Source organism: Brassica napus, chromosome C6 (assembly GCF_020379485.1).
Source record: "Brassica napus cultivar Da-Ae chromosome C6, Da-Ae, whole genome shotgun sequence".
In the NCBI taxonomy this organism is placed as follows: Eukaryota; Viridiplantae; Streptophyta; class Magnoliopsida; order Brassicales; family Brassicaceae; genus Brassica; species Brassica napus.
Genome location: NC_063449.1, coordinates 47705974 through 47719283, shown reverse-complemented (window position 1 = coordinate 47719283; position 13310 = coordinate 47705974). Strand labels below are relative to the sequence as shown.

General features: G+C 31.2%; 2 protein-coding genes across 2 annotated transcripts; one reads left to right on the top strand and one right to left on the bottom strand.

Annotated features, from left to right (window-relative positions):
* Nucleotides 1–1964: 1964 nt before the first annotated feature.
* Nucleotides 1965–3877, top strand: LOC106430728 (myb family transcription factor APL). The gene is made up of 6 exons (XM_013871519.3): nucleotides 1965–2238; nucleotides 2343–2419; nucleotides 2552–2618; nucleotides 2737–2803; nucleotides 2888–2930; nucleotides 3022–3877. Exons 1-6 carry the CDS (start codon nucleotides 2064–2066, stop codon nucleotides 3658–3660), a joined length of 1068 nt encoding a protein of 355 aa, XP_013726973.2. The 5' UTR covers nucleotides 1965–2063; the 3' UTR covers nucleotides 3661–3877.
* Nucleotides 3878–8467: 4590 nt separating this feature from the next.
* LOC125589201 lies at nucleotides 8468–11391 on the bottom strand. The gene is made up of 3 exons (XM_048761617.1): nucleotides 10865–11391; nucleotides 10134–10493; nucleotides 8468–9057 (listed from the first exon to the last, which is right to left on the bottom strand). Exons 1-3 carry the CDS (start codon nucleotides 11216–11218, stop codon nucleotides 8518–8520), a joined length of 1254 nt encoding a protein of 417 aa, XP_048617574.1. The 5' UTR covers nucleotides 11219–11391; the 3' UTR covers nucleotides 8468–8517.
* Between the last annotated feature and the right edge of the window lie 1919 nt (nucleotides 11392–13310).

Here is a 13310-nt window from a genome sequence, read left to right as displayed (position 1 = left end):
GAATAAAAGAGCTTTAATAAGTATAAGAAGAGGTCCCCAACAGTAACACTCTCTTTACACATTGATGCATAATTCTCCACATATCACTAAACCATGTATATGTATAACTCAAAGTGTTGCTTCCATATTCTTATGTTGTTTTCTCTCTTTAAACTCCAGATTATATTCCTTCACTAAATGCTACACTGGACATTTCCCTGTTCATATTTAATACAAAAATTTATAGTACATATTTAAAATTTCTGCAGATTTAATGCAGTTTTATACTCCTAGATCATATGCTCTCTTTTTTGTGTGCATATCATTTTCTTATAAAAAAGTATGCATATCAATCTCAACGCCATATTCATTGGATTATTCTTGTTCTACGTAAATATACCATATGGGACCTCCCACTCATACATATCAGGTTGACCATCTTACATGTATATGAATATATTCATTCACCAAAATCAAATTATTATGAATTTTGCGATTGATCATTGATGTTGGAAAATAAAAGAATAATGCGATAGATGGACTTATTATATGATGAATGTAATTGATTTTTTTGACGTAAGACAATTCATCATCATTTGTATAAAGAATAGTTTAGTGGATGTAGTTCACGTTTGTAAACCATATTTTCTAAATTGGTCGATCAGTCAACGTTTTCGTTATAAAAACATATTCCACCTGACGGTTTGTATTTGGTAATACTATACGGTCCATTAGTTTATAACGAACTCATCATTGCTTAGAATTGTATATTCAGCTCATAATTAACCAAAAAGGTTTACCCTGTCATTAATGATAAAACCCCTTGTCGACTTGTTTGTTTAGATATGTGTGTATGTGTCCTGATTGCAATATATAACGACGATGTAAACATACTATAAGTCTAGTATACGACTATCCTCGTGCGATCTTAATTGAATAGAATATATACATATATAACTTTAATATATTCAACTTTGAAAAGTAAAGTTTATAATCTCGTTTTTATATTATTCTTGTCGAATTTAATTTATTACAAATATTAGTTAGTACTTATATACACCAAATCAAGCAGAAAAACAAATTAAAGGATAATAATAAAATTGGTTTTAAAACGTGCTCATAGTTTGAAAGTTAGTAGAGAGAAATAACAAAAAAAAGTAGTACTCCCGTTTCAATATAAATGTCGTTTAAGGTTTCTGCACACGAATTAAAAAAACTATTAAATTTATTGTTTTATTCTTTTTTTTGGGTCAACTGTTTCACCTCTATTTAATGTAATTTTTTGTTTGATTTTTATTAATTAATGAATTAAACATAAGGGTAAATTGGAAAATATGTGTAAAATATGCATTAGAAATATAAAACAACACTTATTTTGAAACAAAAATTAAAAGCTAAAATGATATTTAATATGAAACAGAAGGAATAGTACCACTACATCAAATTCGAGATATTTTAAATGTATTAATGCTTATATTTATGGCAGAAAGTGAAAAATGCTAGTGTTTTTGTAAAATTTAATGAGTACATATTACAAACACCTTCCATCTGATGATATAACCTCTTTTGTGTATAGCTAACTTGTATAGGATCCCCGATGTTAAAACTTACCTTTTTCAACAACAAAAAAGAAATCAATATTAATTTATTTTTTGTAATTAAACCTTTGCAACATTTTAAAGCCATTTGAGAAATACATGAATTACTTCATGTATACGTATATTCCTTTACAGACATTTTATACTGAAAGTAATTCAAAGGTATTCAAGCTAGCGACAGTATCTTTTCGCAAAGGAACGTCTGTGTACTAGTCTAAAACTTTAGTTCTCTTCCTTACTTAATAATGATAAAACAATAGTATTAATTACTATAATATTATAACCATTTTCTTTCTCAAAAAAATATTAATAAAAAAAATTTATTCACAAGAAAAATAAAAAGAATACGCGAGAGAGAAGGATAAAGAGCAAAAAGCCGTCATCTGATCTCTTCAAAACCGCATCGTATTCTCTCACATTTTTGCATCACATTCGTTTCCTTGAATCCCTCTGTTAGAGAGAGAGAAAGAGAGTCATAGAGAGAGAATGTTCCATGCTAAGAAACCTTCAAGTATGAATGGTTCATATGAGAACAGAGCTATGTGCGTTCAAGGAGATTCAGGCCTTGTCCTCACCACCGACCCTAAACCGCGTTTGCGTTGGACTGTCGAACTCCACGAGCGTTTTGTCGATGCCGTCGCTCAGCTCGGCGGCCCCGATAGTATGCACACACATATATATCATCTTGATCGATTTTAACATATACTAGTTTTTTTTTTGAGAATTATATACTAATAAGTTTTTGATCGTTCTTTTTATTTACAGAAGCGACTCCAAAGACGATTATGAGAGTTATGGGTGTGAAGGGTCTTACTCTTTACCACCTAAAGAGCCATCTTCAGGTATGTACACAAATATAAATTAGGGTTTTCTTTCCTTACTTGCTTTTGATTTTCTCTTCTCTCTATATTTTTTTTTTCTTTTCACTTAATCATATAATAATATTATAATGTTACCTGGCTGTATGAGTGCAGAAATTCAGGCTTGGAAAGCAGCCGCACAAGGAGTACGGAGATCAGTCCACAAAGGAAGGCTCAAGAGGTGACCACTATTCCTTTCTCTATCATATTAGGGTTGCAGAAATTATATACATATATATATATATAATATATGTGTATTTTTAATCCATTGTTCTCTAAAATAAATTATATTTCTTTAGCTTCTGCCATGGATATTCAGCGCAACATAGCTTCCTCCTCTGGCATGATCAGCCGCAACATGAACGAGTACATCCTCTCTTCACGTTAATTTTATCTATTTTAATGTTCTGTTTATATTAGCAGCAACTTACACTTGGTTTATTTGATCAGGATGCAAATGGAAGTGCAGAGAAGGTTGCATGAACAGCTAGAGGTAGTTAATTTTTTCATATTTTATAATATTCATCTCTTATAAAAGATAATTTTGGTTGATATATAATATATATTGCATTTAAATGTTTTAGGTGCAGAGACATTTGCAGCTGAGGATTGAAGCACAAGGAAAGTACATGCAAACTATATTGGAGAGAGCTTGCCAAACCTTAGCCGGTGAGAACATGGCAGCCGCTGCCGCCGCCGGAGGAGGTTACAAGACCAATTTGGGAAGTACAAGTCTTTCCGCAGCGGTGGGTCCACAACCTCATCCTCTTAGTTTCCCGCCGTTTCAAGACCTAAACATTTATGGAAACACAACCGAACAAGTTCTTGACCAACATAACTTCCATCATCAGAACATAGAGAATCATTACACGGCCAACAATGCTGCAGACACCAACATTTACTTGGGGAAGAAGCGACCAAACCCTAGCTATGGTAACGATATAAGGAAAGAACTCTTAATGTGGTCTGATCAAGATCATGATCTTTCTGGAAACCAAGCCATCGATGACGAGCATCGGATTCAGATACAAATGGCTACACATGTTTCCACGGATTTGGATTCTCTGTCGGAAATTTACGAAAGGAAATCGGGTTTGTCAGGTGATGAAGGAAATAACGGTGGCAAATTTCTGGAAAGGCCATCACCTCGAAGGTCACCATTGAGTCCTATGATGAACCCTAACAGTGGGTTAATACAAGGAAGGAACTCACCATTTGGGTGATAAAATTGTTTATTTTAATATGTGATGCATGAGAACGTGAGAATGAGATATATATTTTGTTTTATGAGCTTGACTTAGGTTTAGAGATGAGGCATAAAAAATTACAAACTTTGTTATGTTTATCGGATTAGTTTTGCTGGTGTTTTTAATTTGTACTGAAATTATGTATCATTATTGTTGCTATCATATTTAGGTTATATTATATACTTGTTCATTATTCTCCAGCCAACTGTTTGAAAATTGATGATTACAGTGCTAGTCAGTAGAATGGCCAAGTGATTATATGATTATGTTTTCTTTGCTTTTAATCAACCACTAGTTATTTTCATTTTTTGTATGTTTATGCTGAACTATTTTAATATAAATATTTGATAGCAGATTACCTTTTGTCATTTTTATTAATAACTGAATATAAATAAACCCCAATTTATTTTATATGTTTTTACGACTTTTTTAACTGACAGTCTTACCAATCAGATATTCAGATGCATATACAAAATGTAAAATCTATAGACTAAAGTATAGACGTTTAACCAATGTATATGTGTATCACATATAATATGCCTTAACCGGTATATATACGAACGTACGTAGCATCTTATGACAAATTAAATAATGAACATTTATGGGTAGAGAGAATGAGATCGCTCATGTTTCAAGGCATGTACGATATTTAAAAGCTTTTAGAGGGCCCTTTGCTTTTTTCATGAGTTAGTTATTTCTATCTCGAGTTAGTTTGTACTTGATGCCTTATACTATGATTACGCTAAAATGGAGATATCTGCATCGGGAAACTAAATTTCGAATCAAACTTAGATATAAAGTTTATGGGTAAAAAACATGAGTAAATAAGAAAAAGAAGGACAAAGCCAGTCATAATGATGATGATCCCAATCAAAGCAAAAGGTTTTTAGGGTTTTGGGAAATCCACATGCAAACAGCAAGAAAAGCTGTAAATTTTGATTCAAATGTATACAGTCACTTGATTTCATATGTATATAGCGTAAGTATGAGTGTGACTGTGTGTATAGAGCTACAACATCCTTTCCAAAAGAAATAAATAAAAGAACTTGTCATAAGAGAAATTAACCGACACTGAGTATCTATCTTTCCTTCCGAAGATATCTTTGTTCTTTATTCCTTTCTTTCTTTCTTTCTTTGGTTCATATGACCACTAATTAGTACGAATGTCTATAGACACACACAAAATATTTGAAAATAAAAGTTTTGCCTTGATAACGAATGTTTTGTGTTTAATTACTCGACAAAATTCAAATTACGGCTCATACATGTAATAGATATATACTGACACTTTGTTGGCTGTAGAGAGAGAACTATATAAAGATCTGGTCATCACTGCAAGTTGGCATGTAAAAAAGAAAGCTCTCTCAGTCAGTCTCTTATCTCTCCCTAAAAGCTGAGAAAAACAAAAGGCAGAAAGAGAAGAATTGAAGGAGAAGCATATATAGATAGTGTCACAGAGATATAAGAGCATCTTTATCCGGGTATACTAGAAGGGTTTCTTAGCCTGTGGATCCCGCGTAGGACCCACTTTTTTTTTAAAAACCGGTTACAAAAACTACTAAATAGTAGTCGGTTCTTAAGGGTTTCTTACACTGTTCGCGGGCCCCACTAACACGTGGCGGCTCACGATTGGTTCGTTTTTTTTTTTTTTTTAATTCGAAAAAGTAAAAAAAAAAAAAAAAAATTAAGAAATAATGATGCTCTAAACGCACTCCCATGTGTGCACTTCTCGAGGAAGCTTCTCTTCTCCTTTTACCTACGCCCCACACTTCTCCTTAACAAACAAATATATTCAAAAACAAAATTAATATAATAGTACACCATGGTCGAATCTAAAATTTAAGAGATCATAAACATTTTAAGTTAATTTTAATTTCATATGGTACATCTATGTAAATAACTTTTTAAAGTTTGGGAATCAAATCAAATGTTTCTATCCGGCGGTGCTCAAAACGAGCAATATATAATGTATGCTTTTTTTTGTTTAAATATAATGTATGTTTATTATTGAATATTTAGCCATGGTGCAATAATCCATGTCTCTGTGAAGATGCATTGTATGAAAGTGGAACTGAAATTACAGTGTTGCATGCCCAATGAATATTCAGCCACAATACTAATCACACTAAGTCACCAACCATAAGTTAACTACTACAACTATCCAGAGCTTTCAATATTTATCCATCTCACTCTGCTACTTTTTCGCGGTTCACATGCATAAACGTGCATGTGGATGTAGCTTTACTTGTATATCATAATTTTAAACAATAAAAATAATACTAATGATAAAGTTAATGTTTGTACGCATATCATATGGTAATTATTAGGGGTGTTAATCAAACCAAAACTAAAGTACTTAGAATAAATAATCAAAAGTAACAAAGGTAACGGTCGCATCGATGGTCTATGCACATTCTTTCATGCAGATTAAAAACAAACATCTGTTGGCAACTTATGATCTCGACCTTGGATTCCATTTTCTCCTCCCTTACTTCTTCTATTTTTGCTAAAGAAGATATTAAATTACACTTCTTTATGATATAAATTAATTTTTAAAATTATACTTTATCTTTGGTATGTGTAGATGTTGAATGCTCTCTTAACAAAGTAGTACATTGCCCGAATATATAAAAAAAAATACACTCCCGAAGCTTCTTTTTGATAATTCTTTCTCTGATTTGATTCATCCATTTGTTCTAATTAATTATTTCCCGACAAAGAAAAATCAAATTTTACTCTATTTATTTTGTACAAAAAAATAACCAGATTATCACATTGCGAAGTCGAAGAAATGAAGAGAAAAGCCCATCAATAATATCTATGTAAACCTTTGTTTTTTTTTATTTTATTGGGCCTTCAACAATGTCACATAACATTTTCATATAACGCCCAAAAAAACATTAATCTATTCTATTAAAACAGCAGTGTGACCAATTGATATAGATTCAGTCCAACAACAATTTTTCTCCATAACCTACTTTAAAAAAAAAATAAACCAACTCTTTTATAACTACATCTAAATTTACATATTTCTTCCTCTTACGTGACTTCTTCTTTTTTTCCTATATTCTAAGAACCCTCATAACTTCCTTTTTTTGATAACTATCATCTATGAGAACTTATAATTTATTTATTTCATTTTAAAATTGTTTTGTTTAATTAACCAATGCAGATTTTGTAAAAATTATATTTTATTCTCAGTGTAGAGATCTTTGACGGGGGTGGTTCGTCGTGACTTCTTTCTACTCAGTTAAAAACACAGAATGTTGAAAAAATTATGTATAGTGTTAGTATATGTAAAATCTTTTTTGTTCTTAATTGTTTGTGGTTTTTTTATAAATTTAAGAACTATGAAGAAAAAATGATGAGAAAACTAAAAAGAATAAAGAAAGAGCGGCTGAATTAAGTTTACATGGAGAGAGAAAGAATAAGACTTTTTAATGCTTTGACTTTTCTATTTTCTTTTAATGCGAACATCATAATGGAAAAGATATATTCTCTCCGTTTCATTTTATTTGTCGTTTTAAGTTTATACATACAGATTAAAGAAACATATGATTTTGTAAATTTCTAAAATAAAAACACGATTACCTATACACCTAATCATATTTCAACCAATAGAAAAATAAAGTGGAGAATCTTATTTATAAATTTTGCATTGAAACTATAAACAACAATAATTTTGAAACGAAAATTTTTCCTTGCAACGATAATTAAATCAAAACGGAAAGAGTATAAATTGACCTAAAGTTGGACAAATTTTTGGCTGTTTAGCGAACCCAACTTCATATTTCATTAAATAATGAATAGCTTTTCACTGGCTCATTTAAACAACACATTTTACATTGGAAGCAAATGATATAAATCCACTTCGCAAGCCTGGTAAAATTAAAATTATTTTTGTTATATAATAAAAATCCAAACAATAAATGTATAGATGTAATAAAGTACAAAAAAATGAAACTTGCAATTTATAGAAATAAAAAGTTTTTAAAAATAATAAAATAGGTTTTCAAAACTAAAAAATACGCATTTTTATTATAAAATAATATGGATTGGTGTAAAGAATAAACTTACTTAATACTTACACAAGAATTTGGCATAATAATTAAATTAAATTTATAAAACAGTTTTTAAAAAAAGTGAAAATGTTAAAAATGAAATTAATACACTGGCCCTAAACGTATACAATTAATATACTTACAATGTATATATATATATATATATATATATATATATATATATATATATATTTAACAGAATAAATTAAAATTATTTTTTTCACATTTTTCAAAAAAAATGTTCGTTCTTCAGAGTGGGTTGGGACGGGTTGGATTTAATATTGGTTTTCGAATATAAAATTTTAAAAATTATCCGGGTATATAGTTCATGTCTAATTGAGTACAAGACTTGATTTTCCGGTCGATTCCAAAAAAAAATTTATACGAATATTTTTGACTAATTATGTTAGGTAACTATTAAGAAAATATTATATGTTACAGGAATAAAGTTTAAAAATAATTTTGAAATACATATAGCACAGTGTATAATGCAACTTGACATATTTAATACTTCTACCAAAATTTAAATTAAATTAATTTAAGATTAAACACAAATATGATTACAAAAAAACACAAATATGATTAAAACATAAATATAAGAATTAAATGTTTCAAAAAAAAATTAGAACAAAAATATACCCGCCCTTTGAAGGGCGGTTCAAAATCTACTTTCTTGATAAAGTAATATACAAAAACAAACGTCACATTATACCATCAACTAATTAACCCGCCAATAAATAGTTTTTTAGTTATTAAATTAGTCCACATTTTTTTAACGGGAATTTACATTGCTGCAAACAGGAGTACTAATGTTGTTATCATCTTCAAATATATCGGCGGGAGGAATAAACGAATCCAACGAAAGCCCAGGCACATCGAAAACGACGTCGTCGATCCTCCAAATCTCCTCCATCCTCGTCCTGCTATACTGCAACGACGTCTCTCCGAATCGAAACACCGTCGCGACGGCACGTCCGCAGTGAGCTACAGCGACTCCGTCAACGTCACGGTAATCTCCGATGCTACTTCCTATCGTCGTCTCCCAGTAAACCGCTTCGTCTTCTGGTGAGATCGTCGTGACTCTGGTGAGGTGTGAATCTTCCAAGTAGATCAGTAGACCGCTCTTCTGGCAGAAGTACCCGTACAGCGCGTGGCGTATAACCTCCGCCGGAGCTCCGGCGTCGTTACGCTCGATCAGTGAGTCACGATCGGCGGATACTTTGAGTACGAAGCAGTCATCGTCGCCGATTCTTCTCTCGCCTAAGCATTGGGCCTTTGCGAATAGGCCTGCTGTTGTTTTTGGGTCCAAGCCCTGTAACCCAAATTACATAATAAATCATGTTTAGTAAAAAATAAAGTTATCACATTAAAGCACTATTTAATATTCAAATAAAATATCTAACCAATTATAAAATAGTTTGGATATAAAATATAATAAAACTAAATTTTTCTTAATAAAATGTTTGACATTTTATAAATTGAAATACAAATCTTACTATTTTATATATTAAAGACAGAAGTAAAAAAAATTCTCAATATCTTATACCAAAGGAAGCTGACAAGAAAAAAAAATCTTACACCAAAGGAAAAATGTTTTTTTTTTTTTTTTGCTAAAAAAAGGAAAAATGTTTCCGACGCATATTCGTTGGAGTTTGAACGACAAGAACTATAAAGCAAAAGATTTTAAAGAAAAGAGAAAAGATAAAGTCGAAAGACAAACTTTGATAATCCCAAGAAGTTCCCCACTTTGAAATTGAATTAATGATAGATCGTATTCATATGGCGAATATACGTGCATAATAGTACACTATACTCTATTTTCACACCACATATTAATATATTATATACACCTCTAACCAATAATTGTACACAGCTACCTAGCAAATCGTCCTGACGGACAAACTTGTAGTTCGTTACTTTCTTTACGTATAGAAAAAAAGAGAGAGAATGCAATAATCTGTGGAACTAAACCTCATACTTACTAAAAATGGAACTAAATCTGAAACCATTAGCAAAACATTTCACATATAGATATAGATAGTAAGCAAGCCTTCGATATAAGCAATCAAAACAAATGACGTCAACGTGACATAAAAGTATAAAGCACGTGTGGTGCGTGGGAGAGTCAAGAGTGGGTAATGGTGTGGGGCTATGTTTTGATTTTGAAGTTTCAAAAGAAAGCAAATAGAGAAGGAGACAGCTTCTCCATCACTTGTCAGGTTTATATATTTTTATTAGCTCTCGTTTCTTATTGGACAATGACTACTCTTTTTCCTTCCACGTCCTTATCTCTTCAACAATCTTTATGACGTCATATATATTTGAGTATATGAAATTCTAATTAAACCTCGTGTATGTTTGAATAATTATCAAAAATAAATACATTACCTGGATGAGACGACGAAGTGGACGTTGAGGGCCTTTAGCAGCGTGAGTACCTAGCCATGGCGTATGGCGCCAGACGGTTTTACCGTCGGAGCCGGATATGAGTTTAGTACCACCGAGAACAAGCTCCAGAGACCACATCCCAGGGTGCATCTGCCACAGTACAAAACAACCACTATCTCCGCTCCGACCATTTCCACCACCACCGAGTGTCTTAACGCTTTTTCCGGCGGCTATCTCCGTCTCACAGCAGCTCATTTTCATTATTCCCGTCGCGTACATATTTTTAGCCGCCTTAGCTCGCTTTAGACATCCCGTCGCCGCTAAGTATTGTTGTATTATGTAATGAGCCGTCGACGTCTCCTATAATTTAAATATTTATAATTAATTAAATAAATAAACCATATATATATGCATACATACCTAACGTATACTTACTAGTTTTCATAATTAATATTGTGGATGATTTAATTGATAACATTACTTGGTTAGGTTCTGGAGTATTTGTTTGGACTTTGGTTTAGGATCTATGATTATCAAAAACAGAAAAAAGTAACAAATATATTTATACCCAATTTATCTTAAAGATTAACTACTCAAACGACTTTTTTCCAAATTAAATGATAACTTTTCAAATGTAATCCATTTTAAACTATGAAAATCAAATTAAAGGCATTATTCGATATAACCCAACAAAATAGAAAGAGTGTAAAAGAGGTAGTAATAATACTCACAAATGGGACATTCTTGATTTGGAAAGAGCCAAGAAGAGGGTCATCGGGTAATAGATCGGAGCCGACGACGGAGATTGGAGCAAGAGGACAACCTAAGACGCCGAGCAAGAGCCTCACGTCTTGTCCTTTGGCCGCCACATCATAACTATTGCAATGTGGTTGTACGGATGGAGAAGACATGTTTCCAGAAATACCCTTGTGAACCTTAAACCATTCTCTAATGGCTTCCCATGAGCTCTCCTTCTTGGCTCTTTCATCTTGCATGTCTGGATCTGGTCCTTCCATCAATGGCGTTAACGTTTGTGGAGGCGTTCCCCATCTTTGCTTCCTCCAGTATGATTTTGAGTTGCTCATTATGATCTGATGATAGCAAAGAGTGATGATGATAATGATGAGTGTGGTTGTTTCAGCTGTTTTTATTTTGGGATCGAATATCTATTAGAATGGTTTTGTACTACAGAGAGAACATTATTGGTTTATATTTATATCTGTATGTAGCTTGTAGGGAGAGAGATGGATAGACAAAAGGGACATTGTATCAGTCCAGCGGTCCCAGACGCTTAACCTTATAAATTTAAATTCTTCGAATATTGACAATCACAAATTTATTTTGGATACTTTCCTAATCTCTCTAAATATTTAATTAATCATTGAGGAATAGACGAATTATTCTTTTCTTATGCAAATTCTAGAATTGTTTTTCCTTTTTTGTATAACTATTATACAATAAGATTTAATTGCATCAAAATAATTTTATATATCTATATTTCAGCAAATACTTTTCTACCTTGAAGAGATAACCGATTACAAATATTCATACGTGGAAAGGAATGTGGAACAGCGACTAATAACATGGAATAAAATCAGTATGTCATGTGAATAGATCCGATCCGTGCAGCTTCTTTTTGTACACTATGGGCTCTCCTTTTGAGTCTTTGATCACACTTTTTTGGTCCTTTCAATTTGAATTGTTTTTAATCATTTTAACATATGATCTTTGCCTTGTTCTTTCGAGGATTTCTATGCTAATCCTTTAATCTAATTGTAAGTATGATCTCTAGGTGTAATCTTTCTTGGAAAATGACACCACACCCCAGTGATATTACTGTTGGTTAATGGAAATTTATAGTGTTTTTATATCAGATAAGGTGTTGTGTCTTTTGATAAAGGTCTCATGTAAAGACAGTCGCATACAAGTTTAATCCTTTTTCTTTCTCCTTTTATTGTCTGGATGTCTTGGGATTCATTCCATCTCGCTTATATTCGTCATGAGAAACAAAAATAGTGACCACAATATCCCCCTATACTATTTATACAACTGTACATAAAAGTTGGAAATGCAGAATAATTTAGTGATCAGCACATTACATATTCATGGCCTAAAAATTAAATTAATAATTGTATAATTCAAGTTGATATAAAATAAATGGCATAGCATAACTCATGTGTTTTGAATATTTATTGCATTCAACACAATACAGTACATTCAAGACAAGGTGGCACGTCACTAGTGAGAATGGTTGCGGTAGATGGATAATCTTATAAGCCAAGATTGATCTCATTATTCATTTTGATAGTCACCTTTCGTTATTCTTTTCTTGGCGAGATGTTGAGACGTTACAGGTCAAAGTTTCACCCATTCAAAGTTTCACCCATTTGAAAAATATGATTGATGATTTTAGATTTTGGTTTTTAGTTTTGCCTTTTTGCTTTCAAAATAATAAAACAAAATATTTTTAAAGTAAAATATTTATTCTGGAAATAATAAAATATAAAATATTATTACCAAAACACACATAAGCTTATTTAAAATTAAAAAAAACAAAATAATAATAATATAATTCTATGTTTAAACATAAATTTATATATATATATATATACACTTTATTTTACCATTTTTATTTATTTTTCTTATACTCATTCATAATATACTAATATTTTTAGTTAAAAAAATAACTGAAAATCCATAGGACAAGTTTTGAAAAAACCCATGAAAACCATGATTTTCTTCTTTTTTGTTTAGAAATATATATTCTTTTTTCAAAATAGTTTCTCTGTATTTTTTAATTTATGATTTCTGTAGTTATTAATTTATGAATGTACAACTATTTTAACAAAGAAAAAAAAACTAACGACAGTTTGCAAAGAAAAACCAAGAAAACATAGATTTTCGTGTTTGTATAGAAAGAAGTAGTTTTCTCGAAATCTGGTTTCCTTAAAGTTTAGGGAATCTATTTAAAAAACAAAAAAATTGATTGGTAAAAAAATAATTTTTAGAGAATCAAAAACCAAAAACCATTTTAAAAAACCACGAAAAAAATTATGTTTACTTTTTAATAGGGAAAATTTGGAGAAATACATTCAGATAAGATTATAATTTGAAAACTACACCATTGTTTAAGTTTTTGGAAAAATACACTTATGTATATAAAAATTTACCAAATTG